The 25,983-nt window shown below is 46.4% G+C and overlaps 1 protein-coding gene across 1 annotated transcript in view; it reads right to left on the minus strand.

Moving 5' to 3' along the window:
• The window catches only part of LOC149306174 (protein kinase C beta type), a 120,840-nt gene that overhangs the window by 76,024 nt on the left and 18,833 nt on the right, over window positions 1–25,983 (minus strand). Inside the window, exon 4 of the mRNA XM_089540845.1 lies at window positions 1,706–1,788. Coding sequence (XP_089396971.1) covers window positions 1,706–1,788 — 83 coding nt within the window. The remainder of the gene's footprint in view (window positions 1–1,705; window positions 1,789–25,983) is intronic.

Genomic DNA, 25,983 nt, shown 5'->3' on the forward strand with positions numbered 1-25,983 from the left:
AGGAATTGAAGTTTCGATAACACACAGTGCAGAATGTATTTGGAGATATAGCTGACTGAATAAGATGAAGACCGATTAAGATCTATGTAAATAAATTGAGTGAGCAGACGTTTGCAAAATGCAAAATGCAGTGCTGTGGCCTGCTTCTCTTTTTAGGCGGAGGCTGAGGGGTTGTTCTCACTTACGATTTACAATGATTTAAAATACACCAGTTTCGGTAAAACCGATTTAAAATAACACGGGTGTTATCCCGTGTTCCAAATCGCTATTTTTTCTTTGTTCTCATGTACCAACTGAATCGCTGTAAATGATCCGCTTTCGTTCCTATTCAAGAATGAATCGGTGTATATATAACCCGGTTATAGCGTTATTTCGTTTGCACTCGCCTTTTTCGGCTGTCAATCAAAGCGACGTCATCATGACGTCACATTAATTCGGAGTAACATACACCTATGTAGCCTGTACCTGCGTTCCCATTACCTGGCTGTTTTGCGTTTTTTTTAAAAGAGCCAATCAGGAGGCGCTTATTCGTCCTCTTCTGTGTCTCCCCATATTAACTGCCATAACTCAGTGCTAGGGAATCCTGGGAATGGTAGTTTATTATGGCACCAGCACTCTCTGGCAGAGGAGGATAAATGTCTCACAAACACAACAAACACAACCATCCCATAGTTCCTCTGGAAAGATTCGCTTTGGCCGCCCCATGGGGAGAGAATCTTTGGGGATTGCTCCCTGAGCTGTCTTGGGAGCCATGAAGCAGGGATTTCCTGCAAAACCCATCCCATAGTTCCTCTGGAAAGAGCTTCGGTTCCCCAAACAAATATACATTCATATGCATATATATACACGCATGCAAACACACACACACAAATATGTATGTGTGTATATACCTATATGTTTGTGTGTGTATGTGTTTATATATATATGCATGTGTGTGTGAGAGTATTCATATATAAACATGTGTGTGTGTCTATCTATCTATCTATCTATCTATCTATCTATCTATCTATCTATAGTGTGTGTGTGTGTGTTTGCCAAATCGGATCAAGGAGGAGAAGGCAGTGGGTTTAAGTGGGTAGAGACTCTGCATCCAAAGCCCAGGGTTGGAATACACACACACACACACAGACACACATACACACACATCCAGGGTTTCCTATGTCTCCCCAGATTCCGTTAAGGAAAGAGAGAAAGAAAGGCTCTATTTCCCCCCAGATCGCTGTGCATCCAGCCTCTCTCCGTTACAAATGGTGTTCAATGGCTCTCCTCACACAGAGGGGAGGTTGCAATCCACTGGGGGAAAGTCTATGTGAATGGAAGAAAATGGCACTGGCGATGCAGAAAGAGACCAAAGAGGGTGACACCTCCAGCCAGCCCATCGCGCTCCGCTCCTCCCATCCAGTTAACCCAATTCAGAGGCTGAATCGTTCCTATTTAAATACTCCGATTCCTATCCCACATCAAGGGATAACCCTAGAGGTAACCCTTCTATTTTTTTACGCCGGTTTATAGGCCTCTGACCCGGATTAAATGTTATAAATCGAATCAGGTTTGAATCGTAGTAGAAACGATATCGGGTTAATCTAGAACTGTTCTAGAGTTAATTCGGGTTTCAGTAGGAATGCTAGACCTTGGATTCGATTTGTAAACCGGTGTATAAGCCAGTGAGAACAACCCCTGAGGTTTGCTGACGGAGGTTACTTACGTCCGAAGCAGGACCCTTGTCCGCACCGGGGCAGGAGAAAGTGACGAATTCATGGCACCTTTTGTGGACAACAAAGCAGCAGACTGCAATACAAGAGAAAGCAGGGGTTAATGGGGAATTGGCACAAATGCACTGAGGTCATTAATCCAGAACATTGGAAGCACTTCCACAGGACTCCTGCCAGTTCGCCTCCCGAAGGACGGAGCATTACTTTGCGCTTAACGCGGCTGAGTAAGGCATGACTCATTGCTTTCCTATTGTTAAATACATAAAGAAAAGTGTGTTCTTAATTACTGCACGTTAATAGGATTATGTGTGGCTTTTATGAGCCCTACGTAGGAAGGCCGGTCATTCCCAAACAAAAGCTCAGAAGTCCATCAAATGGAAGAAAATTAAAACAAAGATCTGTGGGTGCTCATGGCCACAAAGTCTGGACCATCATCTGGGGATGATGGGACGCATGCAGTCCTCCAGATGAAGTGGGACTTTGCCCACTTCAAGTGTTTTTAAGGACAGTTTTTGTCTGCAAAGAGGTCTAAGGCTGCATCTGCACTGCACAAATAATGCATTTTGACACCATGCTAACTGCCATGGCTCAATACTGTGGAATCTTGGGAATAATAATAATAATTAAATTTATAGCTTGTTTATAGCACCAGAGCTCACTGAGAGAGAAGACTAAATATAAGTCCCAGAATTCCATATTGTGGAGCCATGGAAATGAAAGTGGTGTCAAACGGCTTTATTTTTGTAGCGCAGATGCAGCCTGAGACATCTGCTGTTCTGAACCAGAATGGGATGCAGTTTGCTAGGCTTCCAGTTTGCTTGCAAAAACTGCCAGGCACCACTTTTATAAGATCAGCTTTATTGGTGGCAAATGGGACACAGCAGACAGTTTACAATGGAGGCAACATCACAGGCCTTTAGCTGGTGGGTTCCAGCATCCCCTCTCCAGCAAGTGGTAAAACTGGGTCCCTAAAACATGAATTTATCCCAAGGCTGGCATCTCAGAACCCCTCGGCTGGATGATGGGTCCTCTGGGCAAGGGCACCCATATTCCCAGGCAACTGGATAATGGATCCCAGGGCTAAAGAGAGCAGAAAAAAGGAAGGAAACTATAAGGGCAGTACAAGAAAGTTGCTAACAGGAGGCCTGTCCCAGCTGCCTTGGCCCCATACTGCGGGAAGGGCAGGAGATGAATTACTCACAGCAAACACACACCAAGCAAACAACCAGAATTCAGGAACCCATTGACCTGGGGACAGCCCCCCCCTCCCCACATTCACTCTTCTTTTAACAACGTTTTGATTTAATGTTTGCAATATGATTGTTTGTTTAACTTTATTTTTGTTTTAAACTTTCTAATTAGCCTATGTTTTCAATGTATTTGTCTTTACCGTGGGTCCTTGGTATCCGCTGGTATTTGGTTCCAGGAGTTCTTTGGATACCAAAACCCATGGATGTTTGTCCCATTATAAACGATGGTGTAATGAAATAGTGGCCCTTCCATAAAATAGCAAAACCAGGGTTTGCTTTTTGCAATTAAAAAAAGAAAAGAAATTTTCAGATTGTGGATCAATGGGTGCAAAATCTCTAGATACAGAGGACTGGTGGTGATGCCTATTGTGACCTGCCTTTGGTCCTAAGTAAATGCAACTTTGTTTTTTGACCAAGGGAGAGAACCAAGGCTTCTTTGGCCACAGAAATGGCTTCCTCACTCGGACAGCATTGGCCGGGCAGCTGCCAATTCTTGCTGTGGCGATGGAGCTGACACCGAGATGGCTGTCAGAGTTCAGCCAAGCCCCCTGTTTGATATTACAGCCTCTCTCCCCGTCCATGTGCTTAAGCTTCAGTTTCAAAGTTTAATTATTAAGCAAGCCATGAAATATACATGTGGCTCTTCGCACCTCGCAGCCTTTGGGTGGTATCCCAGAGTCTATGGCACTTTTTGCTGAGGAGAGGAAAATAACTGGGCGCCCAGCAGCGTCCAAATGTTGCAAGGCACTAATCTGGAAACGGTACCCCTTTTTGCACCCTAGCCAACTTTGAATAATAAAGTATCCAATTTAAAATTTGCATAAATTTAACACATGCATTTTATAGAAAATAAAACCATCTGCACAAACACACACCAAACTTTGAACCCAGTTGCCAGGTTGGCACAGCTACTCTGGTTTGACCCATCAGTAGGGTTGCCGGTTTAGGATCCTCACAGGCCATGAGGTTTCCAGGCCAAAACCTGAAACCTAGGGGTGGCTTGTGGTGATATCATTGTGCGATGCATTAAGTACCAAAGCAAAACCTTGTAAATTGTAGTACGGTGCTGCTTTCCTTTCTTGGCTGGAGGTTTGCACCCAGGCCTTTCTTCTTCCCAAGAGCAGAGCAAACCAAAAGAGGAGAATCTTCAAAGACCCACAAAAACTGGAGATTCGGGGCCAAGCCCTGAGATCTGGCAATCCCGCCCCGCAGCCAGACCAGTTGCCAGCCAAAGTAATTGCCACAAAGCCGCAGCGAAGCCACTCTCCTGACAGCCTGCAGGGATTGATTGGGAGCATTTAGCCTTTCCAGCGCGATCGATGGCCACACAGATTGTTCTGTCCATAATGCAGATCACTGAGAAAGGGAATCGTTTCATTTGCAAAATGAGAGCCCATGCAAAATGAGGCATCTTGGCCCAGCACTTGCAGCTGGAGGGATTCTGCAGGAGTCATGGCTGCCGAGTTGGCTCAAAAGGGTAAGAGGGCACAAGCCAAAATATAAAGACAGAGTGAGAAGTGCGATGCTTACAGCTGCATACGATTCTTTAGGGGGTCTAAAAATTCCCAATATTTTCCCCATTCCATAGTTTATGTTAGGTGAGGGACAGAGGATGACCCCTTTAACAGCCACACTTGCTGAAGAGATGCGTTTTTCAGATGTCACAGACCTAAGATTAGCAGACCCCAATTCCCATGAAAGGAGAGGGAGACCTTCCAGGATTAAGGCCTCAAGCTCTTTGGGGCTCTGAATGTCATTGCCAGCTGCTTGCATCCATGCATTTCTGGCTGGACTGAAACAGATGCCCCTTTCCCCCTCATTGCAGCCACCTGAGCTTTCAAAGAGAGTTGTCCCTCACCAGCCACAAAGCCCTGGCACTTAATGCCACTTTGATAAAGTTGGTAGATGCCACCTGACTTCTCTCTCTCTTTTGCAAGCTTTTATCTGGGGCACGCTTTTGTTTGAAAACTGCCAGAGTCACCTCCAAGGCTGGCTGTTCAGTCTCAGTTTCAATTAGCCACACTTGCTGGAGAAATGCGTTTTTCAGATGTCGCAGACCTAAGATTAGCCCTGTTAATAATGACAGAGCCGAGTGTGGGAGCCGCTGGAAAGGAGGACAGAGCGAAACTGACAGCTGCATTCATCACAGCCCCAGCTGTGTCTCAATGAGGGATCCATCCATTTCCAAGCCACGCCATACCAGAAGTCATGTGTGAGAGGCACATGTGGAAGAACCGTACCAGCACATATTTGGATGGGATGGGATTTCCCAAGATGGCTTGAATGTTTAGGAAGAGGGGCACTGCCTTGCTAACCCTTCTCTCCAACCAGCAGGAGGCTTTCAAAGGACACTTAAGACTGCAGTGGGCACCCATCATGGTTATGGATGGGGGGCACATCATGCCCAGCTCCCTCCCTCAAAATTGGTAAAACAGTTGCATCCAAATGCTTTTTAGTGCCAGCACCAGAACCACTACACCCTGCTGGCTCTCTATTAAAATCATAAAACCGCCATTAGAAAGAGAGACAATATGTGGATCAAATATGATGTCCTCTTGATAGATACAAAGGGGAAAATTAAGAGAAAAAGAGAATTATCTAAGAAATGCTACACAGATGGTACCTAACTGCTTCCATACGATCCAAGATGAAAGCGCACTCCGATGGTAACTGTTGGAAATGCAAGGACAAAATTGGAACCATGCGCCATGTATGGTGGCAATGCATAAAGGTCAACAAATATTGGCAAAGTAGACATAAAACAATACAAGTAATATTTCAAATAAGCATCCCTCTCCGTCCAGAATTGTTCCTATTAAACATTGTGGATGTGATACAAGCTCAACTGTCTCATAATCAAATAAGTGTAATCCTATATATGACGACAGCTGTACGCATGGTCTATGCCAGATATTGGAAGCCAACGACAATGCCCTTTATAGAAGAGTGGAAACTAAGAGTACATGAGTTGCAGACTGACTATGTATTCCGAAGGGAAAACAAACCAAGGATTTGAGACTACATGGGAAAAGGTTGGAAAACTGTGGTATTAGGAATATGTTTAAACCATGGCACAAAACCTGTGACGCAGGACTTCAATTAGATAACTATATTATATGATTATATTGAAATGGAACCATGCTTTAGTTGATATGACATTTATTTATTTTATTTTATTTTATTTTACTTTATTTTCCATTAACCCAGGTTACATGTAGAATTGTAAGATGGAGCTTTACAAATCATTTTATTCTATTGCATTTCGGTCTTATTCTGCCTTGTTGTATTTTTTTTTAGATAATGTTATAAAGCTCAATAAATATGATTTTAAAAAATGCTATTAGAAAATATCAGCGGGGGACAGTCCAAAGCTCATCCAGGTTTTACATGCAAGACAGCCCTGTGCTCAGAGGTGCCCATCTTCTCCACCTTCCTCCTCTTCTATGAGATGCACACAGAGGCATGCACACAAACACACACCATTCCTCCCTCTTCTCTGCTTAAAGGTCACCTGTTTCCACCAGCTACTCTGCACTGACAGCTGAGAGATGGAGGCGGAGAGCCGTGGAAGCAAGGCTGTTCTCTTCGCGTTCGGCACAGCCGGGGCGATCTCTGCCTGAACCAGGAATTCCCAGACCCAGCCCTCCGACGCTCCTCTCCTCCGGCGTTTGCAGAGGAAGGACCTCTGCATCTGCCAACATGCCAAGAAAGCCTCAAGATGAGTCAACCATCTGCAGTTCTTCCACCTTTCTAGGGAAGGGAACTGACTGACCAGAACAATGAGATGCTGCATAAAAACAACATGGAAAACAACAACAACAGCTGTGTTCCAGCCACTTCCAGAGAGTCAGTTGTCTCTGAATGCTCTTAACAAAACAGTTTGAATCATAGAATCCTAGAGTTGGAAGAGACCTCCAAAGTAATCCAGTCCAGGCCCCTTCTCCATGCAAAAAGACACCATCCAAGCCCTCCTTGGAAGAGATGGCCATCCAGCTTCTGTTAGAAAAACCCCAAAGGAGGAGACTCCATCACACACCAAGGCAGCCGCACCTTCCACCATTAAACACCTATTATTTCTTCCTAACAATAAAGTAGAATATCTTTTCCTTTAGTCTCTCCCCATCAATCAGTTGCAAATATTGGCCATGATTCTGGATTAAAAAAATCAATAAAATGTAACTTTGCATTCACAGAATTAGGCATCAGTTGTGCCACACCACTTTGTTACAGAATTGTGGCATTTCATAACCAAATGCCCATGGCTCATTGAATGCAGTTCAACACTGTTTTATCTGTCAAGGCTCCATCCTATGGAATCCTGGGATGTGTAGTCTGCTGTGGGCCCAGAGCTCTCTGACAGAGAAGGCTGAGTATCTCACAAAGCTACAGATCCCAGGATTCGGAAGCCATGGCAGTTAAAGCAGTGCCAAATGGCATTAGTCCTGCAGTGTAAATGCAGCCATGGAGACCTGAAGGATGTCCTTTTGGTGGACCTCTAGGTGGGCAAAGGCTCTTTTTCAAGGGCCCCACTAGGACCCAACTCAGGTGAGATGGTGACCAGAAACATACATGGGGAGACCTCTCCTCTGGAATTGCCTTCCAGCGTGCAAGGCTTCCCCGCTACCTTTGTTTTGTTGTCCCTTCAGTGCTGGGTCCTTTAATCCTGTAGCATTGGACAGACTGGCTAAAACTGTGGTTTCTCCAGACAGGAGACATTGGAGAGGGCTGTGAAGGTCATTGGGGAGGAGAAGCCAACAGAAGGCAAGGCTGCAAGATGCTGGATGTGCCAGACAGGTGAGCACTGCGTCAAGGGCAGCAACACAGATTGCAATTTCAGTTGACTTGCCAGAGAGATGATTGAAAAATAAAAGGATTGAGGGGTGGGAGGGGAGAGACCCAGGGATGGCAGGACTTTGCAAGGGAAGAGTTTTCACGCAATGGGCAACTGCATCGAAAGAAGCTCCAGGAACAGGCCCTGGTGGGATCACTGGACCAATGCGTTACCACTCGAGGGCTCCACCGTCTCGGCTTGTTGCCTGGCGCTGCCTCTCCAGGCTCTGCCAGCTTCAGTCACCAGCTGCCAGCAAGGTTGCTCTGTCTGTGCGGCGTGTGAGTTGGGAGGAGCATGTTAAACACAACCACAAACAGGAGAGGCGAGCAAAGAGCACAAGAGAAAAGGCTTTTCAACAACTCCCACCTCCCTGGAAGATGTAAACAAACCAGGACTTGAAATGCATTTAGAAATCATTACTGGCTGCCTATTGGTTTCTGGGCAAAGTACAAGGTGTTGGTGATTACCTTTAAAGCCCTACATGGCTTGGGCCCAGAGTACTTGCGGGAACGCCTTCTTCCCTATTGTCCGTCCCGCACACTAATGTCCTTGGGAAGAAATCTACTACAGCCAAAAAGATCTAGGCTAACATCAGTCTCCCAGAGGGCCTTTTCTATTATTGCTCCAAAACTATGGAACGACCGGCTGGAGGAGATCCGTCACATTCCCACTCTGACAGCCTTTAAGAAAGCACTCAAGACGGATCTCTTCCGGCAGGCCTTTCCAACTTAGCTACCCTCCCCACATGTAGAGATATTTGTCCCCTCAGCTGCCTATTCTTCACCGCCTATCTTTCTGCCTATTTTTTTAAATGTCTTTAATGTTTTTATACTACAGTATTACTGTTTAATTCTGTTTTAGTACTGGGAATGGCGGGGGGGGCATAGGTCTAGGGTTTTATTTTAATTTTTTTAACTCCATTGTAATGTGATATATTTTATTGTTGTAACCCGCCTGGATTCTTCGTGATTGGGCAGGCTAGAAATGAATCGTTATTATTGTTGTTGTTGTTGTTGTTGTTGTTATCCCAGGTTGGAAAAGGACTGATCCTGCAACAGATTGTGCATGAATCATAGAATCAAAGAGTTGGAAGAGACCCCAAGAAGGGCTATCCAGTCCAATCCCATTCTGCCATGCAGGAACTCTCAGTCAAAGCATCCCCATTGAGAGATGGTCATCCAGCCTCTGCTTAAAGACCTCCAAGGAAGGAGACTCCACCATAATCTCCAAGGAAGGAGTGTGCTCCACTGTCAAACAGCCCTTACTCTCAGGAGGTTCCTCCTAATGCTGAGCTGGAATCTCTTTTCCTGGAGCTTGTGTCCACTGTTCCAGGTCCTAGTCTCTGGAGCAGCAGAAAACAAGCTTGCCCCCTCCTCAATATGGCATCCCTTCAAGTATTTAAACAGGGCTCTCATATCACCTTTTAACCATCTCTTTTCCAGGCTAAACATCCCCAGCTCCCTAAGTCGTTCCTCATAGGACATGGTTTCCAGGCCCTTCACCATTTTTGTCTCCTTCCTTTGGACACATGGCTCCAGTTTCTCAATGTCCTTTTTGAATTGTGGTGCCCAGAACTGGACACAATATTCCAGGTGAGGCCTGACCAGAGCAGAATAGAGTGGCATTATGACGTCTCTTGATCTAGACACTATACTTCTATTGATGCAGACTAAAATTGCATTGGCTTTTTTAGCTGCTGCATTGCACTGTTGACTCATGTTCAACTTGTGGTGTACTTGGACTCCTAGATCCCTTTCACACATATAAGTCTCTCATTCAGCCAGGTGTCACCCATCCTATATCTGTGCATTTCATTTTTGAATTTGGGGCTGGCTCGGGGTATTCTTCTTCCTGATTCCTCACCCAGGCTTTTCATGTAGTTGGTGCACAAAGAACAGGGGAGGATGCCCTTGTATTCATTTAGACTCTCGGCAACCCAGCCACCTCAGTCTTGCCAGCTCTGGCTCAGAAAGATGTCCTTATATTCAGTTAGGTCCTCAGGAGGGTGCTGTCAGTTTCTGGCTGGAGGATCTCTCCAAGCTTTGGTTCCAGGACCACCATCACGCCCCCACCCCCTCCGCCAAATCTGTAGATGCTGAAGTCCCACTGCGGTGGTAAGATAGTGTTTCTTGTATAAACATCCAACCCTCTCCCTCTATATACCAGAAAACAAAGTGGCAGCCGTGGGCATTGTTCTCTGGGACACTTCCTGTTGACAGCAGCAGCAGACCATCTCAGGTTTGCTTCAGAAAAAGCTGAAACCCATCCCACCCAAGAGAGCCACAGGTGCTTCCTCCAGCCTCTCTTTCCAGAGCAAAACCACATGTTTGCAGCAGTGCTCTCAGCCCCAGAGGGAGTTGGGCAGAACCATCCTTGGTACAAATGGCTTCTGCCATGCAAACACGTGTGTTTATTTACCTGGCACTATGACCTCAAGAGTACACAGCCCAAGGCCAATTCATAGGCATTTTATGCCACCATAACGGCCATGGCTGGGGATCCTGGAATCTACAGTTTGTGGAAGTGCTTGGGATTATCTGCAAGGGAGCTCTGGTTGTTTCCCCTTGGATGACATTTCCCCAGGTTTCCCCCAGAAGAGATGGAGAGAGGGATCAGTCTGGAAACTTTGGGAAGCGTAGTTCCAGGGATCACACCAGAACTCCCTAGCAGATCATTCCAAGTAGCTCACCAAATTGCAAATCCCAGGATCCCACAGGGCAAAGCCATGATCTTATCATGGGACCAAACCAATACAACGGCAGATACACTAAGCCAGCCTGGTGTAGTGTTTTAAGCATTGGAGACTAGAGTTTGGTTATCGCTCAGCCATGAAATCCCAATGGATGACTTTGGGCGAGTCACACACTCTCAGCCCCAGAAACCCCTATGATAGGGTCTCTTTAGCATTGCCATAAGTTGGAAACAACCTGAAGACACACAACAACAACGACAACACACTGTAAATTCACCCCTATTTTGCATCAGCGTCCAGTGTGACACGCCAGAACAGGCCCAGCCACCATTTCCCAAAACACCTCTCCTCTCCCAGGAAGCCATTCCAGTAATGCATCACGGGAGCTTTCCACTTCATCTCTCTGCAAGGGCAGGATTTCCAAGCCAATCCTTTCCCCTTTGAAAAGGGACAGAAGAGAACTTTATTAACAATATCCCTGTTTTCCCCCAAAAGCAGATGACTGATCATTGAGAAGTCAGACCTGAAGGCAGTTGTGGTATCCAGAGCTTAGCACAGGAGGGGAAAAGAGGAGGAACATATTTAGAAGCCACCAATTAACACACTTATTTCCCCCATTGCTGGTTTCTCACTCACAAAAAATGCTGAGGATTTCAGAATTTCCAAAGTCTGAAGATGCCAACCAAGTTACCACCCCAGACAGAGGAAACTTAAATGATAAGTTTGGATAAGATAAGGCACTGAAAGGAAGATCTACCTACTACATCTGGGCATCATTCCCTACCCATCCCTTCCCAGTCTGCAAGAGCTCTTCAAGAAAGCACCATGCTGTCTATCTGTAGAATAACTGCATGCACCTTTCAATGGCTTTGGGAGCAAGGCAAACCCCTGGCTCTGGAAGACAGACATGGGACAGATGAGCATTTTGTAGGGATGAGAGGAATGGGAAGATGGCGCTAACCTTTGCTTCTGTTGCTGCTATGGTCCAAAGAGCTCCTGCGGGGGTCTTCCATTTTTTATACCTCTCTGTTGCATTTTTCATAAAGCAAGATAAAATGGTTTGGATTATGTTGCTTAGGCGGTTAATTTTGCATGGCTACAAATCGCCATTTTAAATTCATTTATCCCCCAAACTCTTTCTATCTCTTTTATCTGCTTTATGTCTTCAAACTCTTTAATTAGTGAGATCTTTGGGGGGGACCATTGAAAAGAAACTGATGCAAACTGCTTTCAGAAGGAAGCAGTACAGGAATGCAAGAATGGAAGAAGCAATATACCATTTAATAGTGAACTCAGTACTCTCTAAGTGGTTCACAATCAGGAAGGAAAGGAAGGAAGGAGCAAAATACCATGTAAGCCAGTTGAGGGGTCTTTATGAGGTGTAGTGCCCAGCTTGCAGAATGCCCCCAATGCCACCGATGTTGCCCTTGGTTCAGGGCACAGTTAAAAATCTGGCTGGTCAACTCAAGTCTTTGAGGCCTGGAGAGACCATGGCTAGGTTCTAGATCTCTCCTTCTTTCCATTTGAGATCTTAAAAGGAGTTTTGACATGATGGAGCCATGTAAGATTATTCTGAGGTGATCTTATTGACTGCATCCCACCTTGAGATCTGCTGATAGAGAGCAGGTTAGAAATACTTTTCTAAACAAATCCATACTATAACTTAGTAGTGCTTGCCTGCCTGCTGAGCGATACAGATACAAGCGCTTGACTTCACAGTCACTAAACCTGGTGTGTTCCTTTGGGTCGAGAAAAACAGAGACCATCGTACAGTTTGGGTTTAGGGGTTATGGATTTTTTTTTTTGAGGGGCGGGGTTGCCCTAGAATATGAACCAATTTTGACCAAATCTGTCATTTACACTCAGGCTGATGTTCCAAAATTCCTCATGCAAGTTGGGAACTACTTGAAAAACGTGTGGCATCCCTCCCCACCAAATGGTTGGTTTTGATCCATTTGAAACATTTGTTAAGGGCTGCAAGCCCTTTTGTTCTGGAAGCCGCCTTGGGTCCCATCCTGGGGGAAAGGCAGCCTATAAATTAAATAAATAAATGTCATTCAAACCCTCAACAAAATCATTCACATCAGCCCAGGCAATGCTGGGTAAATTCCCTAGTAAATATTAAAAGTCAGCCTGGAGTAACATGAGAGCAGCAGAAAACAAGGTGGCTCCATCTTTTACATGAGATCCCTTCAAACTTGTGCAGATGGAAACATCCCATCACTTCTCAGTCTTCTTTTTCCCAGGCTAGAAACCCACAAATCCCTCAACCAAGTTTCTCATAGTGTTTGGTGGTTTCCAGAACTTGGTGGTGGCAAAATGAGGGCTTTCCTCTCCAAATAAGAGCTCTTCTCTCCCCCATGCAATTTCCCATCAGTCCCCAGATTCCTAGCATTGAAAAGAGGAAGACATTAAAAACTGTCCATTTCTTCTCTAATTTTAACACTTTTGCCTGATGAGGAAGCCAGCAGAGCTTCAAATGCTTGCATTTTGTGCCTTTCGATTGGCCGATAGACAAAAGTATCACTCTTTTGTGAATTTTGTATTTTGTTGCATTTTGCTGTATTGCCAACACAATTATCCCTGGAAATGCTTCTCTATTTGCTCTGTTTGCATTGCCTTTGTCTTCTTCAGATGCCCAAACTCTGTTTTTAAAGAATCAATGGAAGTTTGAAGTTATTGCAATGCTAAAAATTTGGGTGATTAAAGAAAATTTCACTGGGTGGGCCAAAATTGTTAATCGTTGGAAGGAGGAATACCCTTGTTTTGCTTCCCTCCCTGTATAGTTTCCCCCTGGCTGCCCCTAAGCATCATTTGGCTCCAAAAAGGGAGAAAACCAAGCTCCCCGTTTGCTGGGCCGAGAGCCCAACTGTCTGCTCAGGCTCCGAAATGGGAACTAAACCTCGACCGCTCCATCCAAAGACGACTGCTGAGCCGGCAGTCCTTCCCACAAATAAGACTGGAAACCTCGTGTCCTTTGCAGAAACTGAGAGTGCAGAGTCTCCCAGGAAACAAGACATGTCTCTCTGAAAGGAGAACTTCCTTGGCCAAAAGCACCTTGCAGATCTAGTAGCACTAAGAACCCACCTATGCGTGTTAGAGGAATAATCAGTGCACACCTTCCCAGGGTCCTGATTTGGCTAGGAAAGCCCAATGAATCTGCCATCCCACTTTTTAAGATACTTTTAAAAATGTCCCAGTATCTCTCTGATCCTCCCATTCCCCTCCTACTTTCACTTCGGTTGACTTCAATTGCTGCAAACTGAGTTCCAAATACAAAAGTAGTTTGCATTCATCTCTGTCAGAGGTGAAGAGGAAGCAAAATTTGGCCCTTTCTCCCAGTTGGTTTAGGCATAAGCAAACTGCTGCAGCCTCTCCCAACTTATCTGTTTTTCCTCCTCAATAACTTTTTCCATCTTGACCACACTCTAAGTGGCCACACATATCCCAGTTTTTGTCTATGAAACATTGGAAGGTATGGTACACTCATGCAGCATGCATATTACCAAATGCAGGATGCCACAAAGCCACTGATGCAGGAACGATTGCAAGGTTTGCGCATGGAATGTGGGAGCCACTCTGTTCCCTGACCTTCTTCTCTCCTTATGCCTCTCCCAACTGGGTTATGGAGTCACTTGGCTCAGGCTTCTTGGCTTTCAGGCTTTGGAGAACGAAATGGATCCGTTCTGTTTACTTGCCAGTCTGCAAAGAGCCTTTTTGGATGGCATTCCCAGTCTAAGAATGTGGATGTCATGCCCTCTTTCCTAACATAGCCCCTCCATGGTGAAGACTTCCATTACACCTTTCAAAAGGAATCTGGGCGGTGAATGCTATCCTTTCTTTTTCTCTCTCTCATATACACACAGGCGACATACACACCATGCTTTGCTCCTGGTCCCTTTGCCCTCTTTCAGCTTTCAATTGTCCTGATCTGCCAGAGATAGTTACAATTAACCCTCCGTCATCCAATTATTTTCACTTGCTCCCACTCAGTTCCTCTCTCCTTTTCCTACTTTTCCCCTTTGTCCTCAGCTGACTCCAACTCCTGCTAACTTCCTTATGTGCAAACTACCTTTGCACTTTGAATTCTATTTGCAACAAACTAAGGCTTCATTCACACTACAAAAATAATCCATGATTATTTGTGCTTATTTCCTTGGTATTCACACTTGGCCCGAATGCACTCAGTGCACTGTTTTTGGGAGGGGAGCTACCAAAAAAACCCATTTAACCCAGGATATTCAATACCGGGTTTCCCCCCCCCCCCGAGTTTTCCTGAAATATTGACATCGATCCTCATCTTTGACAGTGTGAACACATTTCCAAATTGATTCGGATCGCTCTGTATTGTCGAAGGGAATGGAGGCAGCTCCATTTTAGCCCGAAACAATGGCATGGGTGAATAACACAAGGATTAAAATGATTCAGAGAGACTCACAAACTTAAAACATAATGGGAAGAACCATCCTGATATGCATCAGCGCAGTGATTGGCATCTCCTTGGGAGAAATATCTGAGTGTGAATGCCTTCATTGTGCAAAGTACAAAAGCACGTTGCATTGAGTAAGTTCAGCAATGAGAAGAAAAGAGAGGAGAGTCTTGCCCTTCCCAATTGGATAAGGCAAAAGCTACCTGCTGCAGCATTTCCTAGCTTGCCTTTTCTTCCTCATTAATCCCTTTTGCGCTCTTGACCACATTCTGGTGTTGCTTGGCCACACGCATCCCAGTTTTCCTCTGTGAAATGTCGGCGGCCGTGCCATCTACACCTGAGCTGCAACATCCTGGTGGTTTCAGCCAAGCAGACCGCCTGCCAACCTCAGACCCGCCTGCCACCCGACTGTGCACATGTATTTTTTGCAGCTCACTCTCCATTTGGGTCCACGCCGCAGTCCTCCCACATGGTGTCACATTTTGTTTAATCAGTTGGAACAGTCACGGTTTGTTTTGTGAAGCTGTGACAGGGGCAGACCAAACGGAGAGAATGGCTGGAAAAATTCTTCGTACGAAAAGGCGTTAAAATGCAGTATCTGAGAAAAATACATTTTATGCTTTGGGAGAAGGGGATGGAGGCAGTTCTCCCTCAGAGGTCGTTCCAAACTCTACATGTCTCACCCTTTGCTGGAGGCCCCTGAACGGAAATATCAAGTAGTGTTATAGAACTTGAAAAAGTGTCTTTTGGGGAGCTGGAATTTCCCATGCTAGTGAGGGGACTGTGGGACTTGTATCTTTAGCAAGCTTTGCACAATTCCTGTGCAAATACAATGGAATACCTTTACCTTTACAACCTCAGGTTCCTTCTACACTGCAGAATTAATGCAGTTTGACACGACTTTAACTGCTATGGCTCAATGCTATGGAAATCTGGGTTTGGGGAGATAGCTAACCTTCTCTGTCAGAGAAGGTCTTCTCAGAGGTATTTGGATGGCCACTCAGAGGTCCAGCCCTGGCCTGGAACAAACTCTGGCCCAATGTTATCTCAGCCAACTGACCTCTACTGACCGTCCAACCTGCAGCCCAGCCCTCCGCTCTCTCTACAGCCCTTTGAAACTTTCAGCTGCCAAAACTCTTGCAAGAGTCCTCCTTCTGCTATATAGTCATTCTGATTTCTGCCCACACACACTGAACCCTTTAGAAACCATATTTTGGGCGGCGGCTGCTGCCTTTTTGCTGTTCCAAATGCCCCTAGCCTGGCTGCCCACTGCATTCATCGCCCCATCTGTTCCTTCGCCAGCTCCAGGCACGCTTCCCCTTTCACTACCCTCCCTTTGCGCGCACACACAAATACACACACACACACACAAAGGACGAAGGTGAGAATAACAGGGGCTGCAGTTTCTTTATTTACCCAAGTGGCAAAGCAAGGTACAAAGCAGTGGCAGCGGGCGGGCAAGGTGGAGGTATTGTGCCCACTTGCCTCTCACCTTTCAAGCTGGGTTTCTTTGATCGGCAACAATGCACCTGGGAAGGAGTGGAAGGCAGGTGGGGCGCCCACAGAAGGCAATCATCCATCACAATCCCTTCGCTCCTTTTCTGTACCCATTAGCCATGGGTTTGTGTGCACGCGCAGAGGCTCCCCAAACCATGGTGGGTGGAATAGCAACAAACGTCCTCACCCAAACTCTTCTGTTGCACATAAACTGAGAACAACTATGGCAACTTCTTGACAAAATGTAGGCCTATGACTCCAACATCATAATTTTTCTTCTTTCTCCTATTGGGTTCATTAATGTATAGTCAGTGTCTAGATCGAGGGAAGTCATAGTACCCTCGATTCTGCTTTGGTCGGGCCTCACCTGGAATAATCTTGTGTCCCCTTCTGGGTACCACAATTCAAAAAGTATGGAGTGTGTCCAGAGGAGGGCAACCAAAATGGTGAAAGGTCTGGAAACCATAAATCCCTATGAGGAGAGACTTAGGAACCTGGGTAGGTTTAGCCCGATGAAAAGAAGGTTCAGAGGTGATACGATGGCCCTGTTTAAATATCTGAAGGGATGTCATATTGAGGATGGAGCAAGCTTGTTTTCTGCATCTCCTAAAAATAGGACACGGAGCAATGGAGACAAGCTACAGGAAAAGAGATTCCACCTCGACATTAGGAAGAACTTCCTAACAGTAAGAGCTGTCCGACAGTGGAAGACGCTGCTGCCTTGGAGAGTGATAGAGTGATAGTTTGGTTTATGACCATAAATAAATGATGATGATGAGTGATAAGAGTCTCCTTCTTTGGCGAGATTTAAACAGAGGCTGGATGTCCAACTGTCGGGGGGGGGGGTATTTTGTGTATTTTTGCATGGCAGAATGGTGCTTGACTTGTTGGCCCTTATGGTCTCTTCCAACGGTATGATTCTAGGTTTCCTTTCCTGGCCCTTCCTGAGAGATTGCTTGGTCCCCCGGCCTCAACTGCCCACCTTGACTAACCTTTTGCAAGGAAGAAGATGGAGAAGCAAGGTGGCAATAGCACTGGCTTTGCCCACCCTTACCTTCCCCTCTTTTGCCACCCCAGCTGTGCCATCTGCTTCCTGGCACAGAGCTGAGCCCCCCTCTGTTTTGCTTACATTCCTCACCCCCGCAAGCAGCAGCAAGGCTGAGCTTTCTTAGAAAACTGTGCATTACCATAATGCACCTTCTGTGCGCCTCCTTCACCTTTCCCTGCCTCAGTTGCGGCTCCAAATTATAGCCGAGGTGGAAAGAATAACTGCCACTTGAAAACCTTAGAAAGAGGAGAATGGGCTGCCAGGCGTACAAAGTGGAGGGGCAGGCAAGGAAGGGGCCGGTGCCACATCTAGGCTGCCAAGAGGCTCTGCTTGACCCAGGAAACAGCCCAAAACCAGCAGCCGAAGGAGAAGAATGAGGAGGACTTGGCATGGAATGGGTTGTTAAAAGCAGCCACAAGGCCTGAAACCCCCAGAGAGGAAAAATAAATAAGTTTGGCACGTTGGCATACCTTCTAATATTTTGCAGGTGAAAATTGGGACACACGTGGCAAGCAAACATCGGAGTCTTGGTCAAGATGGCAAGATGACTTCCTCTTGTTTCCTTCTGCTGAGTTTATTACTTTCATTGCTGCAAACTGAGTTCAAAGTGCAAACACTGGCTGCATCTGCACTACAGAAATAATCCAGTTTGACAGCGCATTAACTGCCATGGCTCAAGGTTATGGAAATCTGGGAATGGTAGTTGGTTGTGGCACCAGAGCAAAGCCATGGCAGTTAAAGCATTGTCAAACTGGATTATTTCTGCAGTGTGGATGGCCTCATTGTTAACTCAGCAGAGAGGGAGAGGACTGTGCCATTCCCAGCAGGCTCTGGCAGAAGCAAACCAATGCAGTATTTCCTCATGTGTCCATTCTTCCTCATTCATAATACTATCTGGACCACACTGTGATGTTGCTTGGCCTTGCCTATCCTGGTTTTTATATGCCAAATGTTGGAGGGAATGCCATCAAGTGACAGGTCAACAATGAAAGGGATGCTCCAGCGGTGTGTGCTGGTGCCCTCCTTCCTCCTTAGGGCCACCCACCCACCCACCCAAAAGCTGCTCTTAGAGGAAGTTCCTCTAACATGCTATCAAAGGCTATTTTCATCTGCAGTGTTTCCGATTCTTCTGCTGCAACTATATTTTCAACCAAAGGCGGAAGAGACTCACAGTGAACTTGCAGATGGCGCTCTGATGTTCCTGCCCCTGGAGCACACGAAGGACATAAACTTTGGCCTCTTTAACAAATGCATGCAAGGATAAAGAAATGTCCATTATTCCCCCCCCCCCCCCGCCCAGGGACAGCAAGGGTGCATCTGTACTGTAGAGGTAATGCAGTTTGACACCATTTTAAGTGCTGGTGCTCCATCATACAGAGTCCTGGGATTCGTCGTTTTGCAAGGTTTTTAGCCTTCTCTGCCAATGAGGGCCAGTGCCTCACCAAACTACAAATCCTAGGATTCTGTGGGATAGAGGCATGGCAGTTGAACTGGGGTCAGACTGCAATATTTCTACAGTGTAGATGCACCCAAGACAAATGCATTCACACGCTGTTGTTGTTGTTGTTGTTGTATTCATTCATTATTCATTCATACCCTGACTTTCTCTCAATAATGAGACTCAAGGTAGGTGGTTGTGACTGTCCAGTTGCAAGACCCCCATTTTGCTGTTGTGATGGTAGTGTGTGCCTTCAAGTTCTTTCTGACTTATAGCAACCCTATCACGGGCGTTTGTTTGTTTTTTTGGCAGGTTTCTTCACAGGTTTTTTTTGCTTTTGCTATCCTCTGAGGCTGAGAGAGTATGACTTGCCCAAGGCCATGGTCGAGCTGGGAATTGAACCCTGGTCTCCTGAGTCCTAGTAGTGACACTCTAATCACTAGCTTTATAAACCAAAACCAGCACTTTGAACTGAGCTGGGAAGCCAATGGGAAGCCAGTGCAGTTCTTGCAGATACAGAATTTGGAGCCTGGTCCCAACGGTCCTAGTACAACATTCAAACCGCTGCACCATGCTGGCCCTGGCTAACCCTATCTGGCTTAGAGAGTGTGACTTTCCCAAAGTCACCCAGTTTCCAGAGTCACAATCCAACACTCAAACCACTATGGCACACTGGCACAATGGAGCCATTTAGTGCCATCCTTGGGCTAGGTGTGCAATCATCCGGCAACCCCACTGAGGGACCCATAGAGTCATTGCTGGGCTCTATCAGCTCCCCTCCAACATTGCACAGCCCCACCTTTCCAGGGCACAGACCCCCTTTTTCCGCACCACTTTGCCCTGCTCTGTTCCTCTTGTTTAAATCCATCTCCCTTTCAAAAGACATTAACTTGTTCTATTGGGATCATGAGGAAACGGAGGGGGCGGCGGGGAGAGGGAGAATGAACCCGATGCAGTTTGCCAAATTATCCTCCTGCAGCACGGCCTCCTCCTCCTCCATCCGTAGCACCTTCTCCTGCAAGACTGGCAAATTCTTAATCTTTTGACAGGCGGGAAGGGGAGCTGCTTCATCTCCTTCCCTCCCTGTCTCCCCCTTCCCACCAACGATTCCTGCTATTAGAAGCACTTTTAGTCACATTCGACAAAGGGAAGAACCTGATTTAGAAACATGCATGCCATGATTCAAGTCAGGGGAGGAAAAGAGCAAGAAGATCTGCCTCAGCGCTCCAGCACAGCCTCCAACGTTTCACCAGCGTAAATTGGGACACGGGTGGTCACCTAACATCAGAGTGTGGTCAAATGGACAACGCAATTAAAGGGGATGGACAGAGCAGACAGGAGAGGATGCAGCAGTTTGGCTTTGCCTGATCCAACTGGGAAGGGAAAGACTCCTTCTTTCCTCTCCCTTCGCTGAATTAATGGCGTGCAAATGACCTCTCCACTTTGAGCTCAAGTTTGCAGGAGCTGAAGCAAGCTCAGCATGAAGAGGGAAAGTGGGAAAGGGAGGAAAGAGAAAATCCATTTTAACCTTTGTAAGCCACCTTGAGCTTGAGAGAGAACCACCCCAGGGCCTCCACTGTGAAGCAGAACCTGTGCTTGGAGAAGTTACATTTACTGGAAAACAACCCACCCAGGTTATAATTGTCCAGAAAGCTTACTTGTGTGGATGACAACCTTCCAGAATCCCCCAACACTCAGCATCTGGAGAGTATCAGTCCCCCAAAAAAGGAACTTTTCCAAGATCTGAACATGCTCCAAGACATCTCTCCAGGCCCTTCTTCTCCCAGTCCCGCTGCTGGGGTAGCCCTTTCGGCTTTTTTCAGGGGAATCTCTGCCTCCCTTTCGCTCTTGTCTGACCTCAGGGGATCCGATGACTGGCCTCCTTGGATTTCACCCAGGACGGTGGCATCACAAAACTCTAGAAAAGGACAGGCCACTCAAGGACTCCCAGCTTGCAAGCCTGAAGAGATTTCTCCGTGCCGCAGAAATCTGGCCAAAGAGTCAACTCGTGCCAGCATTTGCCATGCCTGAATCTTAATTCTGACCCCTGAATAAAGAATTAAATTCTCAAGGGAGGTCCTTTCCTCAGTTCTCCTAGACAGGTACCAAACTGTTACCTGAGTAAGTCAAGGATAAGGCTGACAACAGTGACAAAACCCTAGGAAATAGCCAGCTGTCCCTGGTCCTGAATCCATTGAAATAGAGGATTCAACATCTCAGCGACCACCTTTGAAATTCAGACTAAAGTCCAATGCAGATTTGCCACCTCCTTAACGTGAAAGCCAACACCTACTACTGACCAAAGCCTTCTGCACATGCACAGAGAAAGTATCTATTTCATTACAGTTGGCTCTCCACATTTGCGGTTTTGACTTTTGCAGATCTGGTTATTATTAATAACTTCTCTCTAGGAATCTCTAGGTCCTCCAATACAACTCTGCCAGAAGTTGACCATAGAGTTGAGCTGGAGCACATAGAAGTTCCTAGAGAATACACTTCTCTAGGCATTTGTAGGTCCTCCAGTATGATTCTATGATCAACTTCTGGCAGATGTTGACCACAGAGTTGCACTGGAGGACCTGGAGATCCCTAGAGAAGTGTTCTCTTAGGTAAAAAGAATAGTGTTTTTTTAATTTGCGGTTTTTCCACATTTACGGGGGTCCTTCACCCAAACCCCAGCGAATGTGGAGGGGCCACTGTACTTCATCTGTTGCAAAAGATCCCAACTCAGTTCCAGGGCTTACTTCAAACCCATACTTTGCTGTTTTTAACAAATACTTTGCTGTTCTTTCAAGCCATACTATGCTGCTCTCTTCAGCCCATACTCTGCTGTTATTATATTTTGGGGATAAGGTTCCGCTCACTGGATAGACTAACACCCAGAACAGGTTCACCGGTGTTTCACAGTAACTGTAGCTCCTGGCTGCCACAGGGCTGTGCGATCTGAGGGGAGATTGTATGGGAAAGGGAGCATACCCTGGGCATTGGAGAAACATATATTGCCAGAGTAGAGGAAGTAGCAGCAGAGATTTCTTGACATCCAAGGACTTGAGCCAAGAGTTCTGTGTGGCTCATGCCTGCTCCTTGCCTTGGCCAGATAATCAGATTCCCGGCCGATGGGCGGAAGCTGCCTCCTCCAAGAGGCCTATCGAGAGCAACATACGGACGGATGGACGGCGCTGGCAAAGAATGCTAATCACGTTACCCGGGCAGCCCAGAGTCTGATGCGGTTCCAGGCTCAGAGGAGAGACTCACCCGCCACCTGTTCAATGCCACAACAGAGGCATATGCCTGCATTTCAATAAAAGCTTCTGCTGCGACAGAAGCCAACTGAACATAAACCTCGATGGTGGTTACACACACAGGAGGCACATCTAGCCAAGTGGGAAGCTGGGGGGCACTCAGCCAGGAAACAAACATGGCTTTTGCATTTTGCATCCAACAGTGGAGAGGCCGATGCCTCTGGAAAGCAAATAAGCAGAGCGCAAGGGCAGCTTCCCCTACGCAGCCCCAACATTGCCTATTGACATCCTAGCTATCTATTCCATCTCCCAAGAGTGTGCTTGTTGGTGTTGTGTGCCTCCAAGTCATTTCCAATTTATGGGGACCCTAAGGCGAATTTATCATGGGGGTTTCTTGGCAAGATTTGTTCAGTTTGCTATTGCCTTCCCCCAAGACTGAGAGCATGCAACTACAGCTTCACAACGCACCCCCATGCCTTGCAGAACAACCGTTTTATTTAAAGCACCCCTCTCCCCATCGCTCCTAACAAGAAGTGATCTGATTGCCACCTTTGACTGCTATCCATTTCCAAACAAATATTCTATAAGCACACATTTCAGTCCTTGGCAGTGAAGACATAAATGGAAGGTGGTGGCATTGTAAAGGACTACAAAAGCTCCTTTAGCCCCAGATTACTTCTGCCCCATGTCTTGTTTTGAAAACAATGTTCCTGGTTGTAAAACAGCCCAGGGGAGGGGAAAATATAGTATCACGGGCCATTGGGGGCAAAAGAATTTATTGGAAGCCCTAGAAAACATGGGCAAACAAAAGAACTTCTTGCTAGACCTCAGCTCTTCTCCAGGCAAAGCATCACCAAAGTGAAAGCAAACTCAATTACAAAGGTGGCTCTCCGGTCCCACATCTTGCATCAATTGCTGAAATACTCCCAGTCCCGTGTGTGCCTCTCGCATCACCCACCACACAAACCCCCACAAAAGGAAAACACCCTGCATGTACTCAAACTCACAGAAATCCAATTATGAGGATAGATACCTTCAGGCACAAAGGAAAACTCATTTATTTCCAAGATCAAGGAGGGTCAGCAGAAGAGGCTGCTTGCTTGCAATCCTTGGAAGAGATGGAGCGCATCCAAAAGCTTCAAAAAAGTTCATGTTCTCTGAACATGACTGAGTTGGGTTCACCTCAAACCCTCCCTAAAAACAGCCTGATACCTGTGATGGATGAGAATCTTTAATAGCACCACTGCAGTTTAACATTTCATTGCTGCAGCAATAACTGCAGCTGCTATAAAAGTGTCGAGAGGCCCATGAGACCCAGATGAAGAAGCTTATGGGAAAGGTCCACTTTGCAGAAAACACCCCACATAGGAAGAAGTGGGTTATGAATCACCAGTGTCCAAGGCTCAAGGGTTTTTGCCTAAGGTGCTTCAGGTGGGTTGGTAGAAACAAGATGTTTCTGATACATTCAAGACTAGTGATGAGTTTTATTTGGCATAAGCGTTCATGGACCACAGTCCAGGTCATCACATACATCTCAGGCATATTGGTATAGCCCAATGCCCACAAAGATATTGCCTTTCTTCCAACCTAGATACAACAACAAAATCATAGAGTCTTAGAACTGGAAGGGACCCTAAGGGCCACAAAGTCCAACCTTGCCACACATCTAAAGCACTCCCAAGACATGCCCATTCAAACTCTGTTTAAAGACCAAAGATGGAGAGTCTGCCACCTTCTGTGGTAGTCTATTTCACGGTCAAAGAGCTCATATGTGGACATTTGTGGTCTGGAAGGTCTAGAAACCAAGCCTTATGAGGAAAAATGGAGGGGGTGGGTATGTTTAGCTTGGAGAAGACTGAGGTGTGGCATGATAAATATCTAAAGAGATGCCATTTGGAAGATGGAGCTGGCTTGTTTTCTGCTGTTCTGGAATCTAGATCATGAACCAATGGGTTCAAATTACAAGAAAAGAGATTCCACCTAAACATCAGGAAGAACCTCTTGACTGGAAGAGCTGTTTGACAGTTGGATAGATAGTGTTAGAAGTTGGCAGACTCTTCATCTTTGGAGGTCTTTAAAGTGAAGCTGGATGAGCATCTTTCAGGAGTGCTGAAGCTGTGTCTTCCTTCATGGAAGAATGGGGTTGAAGTAGATGACTCTTGGGGTCCGTTCCATGATTCATTCTGTATATCTTAAACAGGGGCCATGCTAAGCAAAACCAAGCAAGAGCCTCCTGTCACTTCAAAGACAACCAAGTTGCGTCGGGCATCAGCTTTCATGAGGAGCTGCAGCCCACTTCATCAGAGGAAACATAATACATGGGCATATAATATTGCATGATCGATGGCTCAGGACACAGTGAGCCAAGTACATTAAAGCAGAGGATGCAAGGCAAAAGGAAGACTCTCTCGGGGCTACTTTCTCTGATATTGGCATTCAAAGGCAAGCAAGTCCTCACTCAAGGGTCACCAGTTCGGGACTACGCCAGGACCTGAGATTTTGGGACCAAGGCCTCAGACCTTGGAACAGCCCCCATGATGTCAGTGAGCCCAAAACATTGACCGCCAGCCAAACATTGCTCAGAGCATGTCATTCAAACCATAAATATCTGGATGAATGAGAAAATATTTCTTTTGTCCAAAACTTCTTGTCCAACCAAAGAAAGATTTCTGAACCCTGCCTATAGTAGCTTCTCCTCAGCTGGCTGCAGCATTGTGAGGCCAATAACACACAACAAAATGTGTGTGTCTGTGCACGCTTCTGCACTGAGATTCCCTTTCTGAGGGCTGGAGAAGAGATACCAGGCCTTGAGAGCCAGGCCAGGGCCAGATAGCTGGCAACCTTACAGAGGAAAAGTGCAGCCAAACAGGCTCTGTGGTTGTTCTCTGCAAAGGCAGCATTCATTGCCTCCTTCCAAAGGCTGGAGCATCCCAATCTTCCATGGGAAGAGTGAGCGCATGTGTGCATCTGACATGAAAAAACCACCACCCTCTTTCCCATGGCTTCTGCGTCTTTCAATGAGGTGTAACATCACTGTCAAGTTCTTGTTCACCTCTCCTCCATCCGCTTCTCCCAGGAGGGTTGTGTAACTGCTCTGCGGAGAGGGCCTTCTTATTACAAAGTTTAATTTTTAATCTCCCTCCTCATTGCTTTTTAATTCTCTCCCCCATCCCTCCGCACGCCATGCTTAATGGTGCTCAGAAGCCTGTCAAGCAGAAATTGCTCACATCCCTGACTCGGCTGCAGATGCGCAGGTGGCACCAGAACATGATGGGCACCGTGCATAGCACCCTCCTTCCCTCTATCCTTCCCAGCATCTCATCCAGGATGTCTCACAATAACAGCCTCCTCCAAGCAGCTTCTCTGGGCTCCCATTGCCCAAAAGAGAAGACCAAGGCTGGGGGGCAGCCAAGAAGGAGGGAAGGAAGGTGGGGATCAGCAACAAGGGAACTTGGGGCAAATCAGGCCCTCCTAGTAGGGTGGCCAGTTCGGGATCATCCCAGGCCAAAAGTCTTAGGGATGGCATCGGGTGAAGTTATTAAGCATTACACGTAAGTACCAACATTGCTTGCAGCTCATCATAGATTCCTAAATTGGAAGAGATCCCCCCAAGGCTCATCCATTCCAACCCCTTTCTGCCATATAGGAAGATACAATGAAAAGCACCCTCAACAGATAGCCATCCATCTAACAGGCCCTCCTAGTTGAGTGGACAAAGACAGAATGGCATCGTGGTTTGAGCATTGTGCTAAGACTCTGTGGAGACCAGGGCTCAATTCCCAGCTCAGCTATGGAACCGACTGGGTGATTTAGGGCATGTCAAACTCTCTCAGCCTCAATGGAA

The sequence above is a fragment of the Sceloporus occidentalis genome, unplaced genomic scaffold, assembly GCF_023333645.1.
Source record: "Sceloporus occidentalis isolate IW3139 unplaced genomic scaffold, rSceOcc1.0.p SCAF_10, whole genome shotgun sequence".
Lineage (NCBI taxonomy): Eukaryota > Metazoa > Chordata > Lepidosauria > Squamata > Phrynosomatidae > Sceloporus > Sceloporus occidentalis.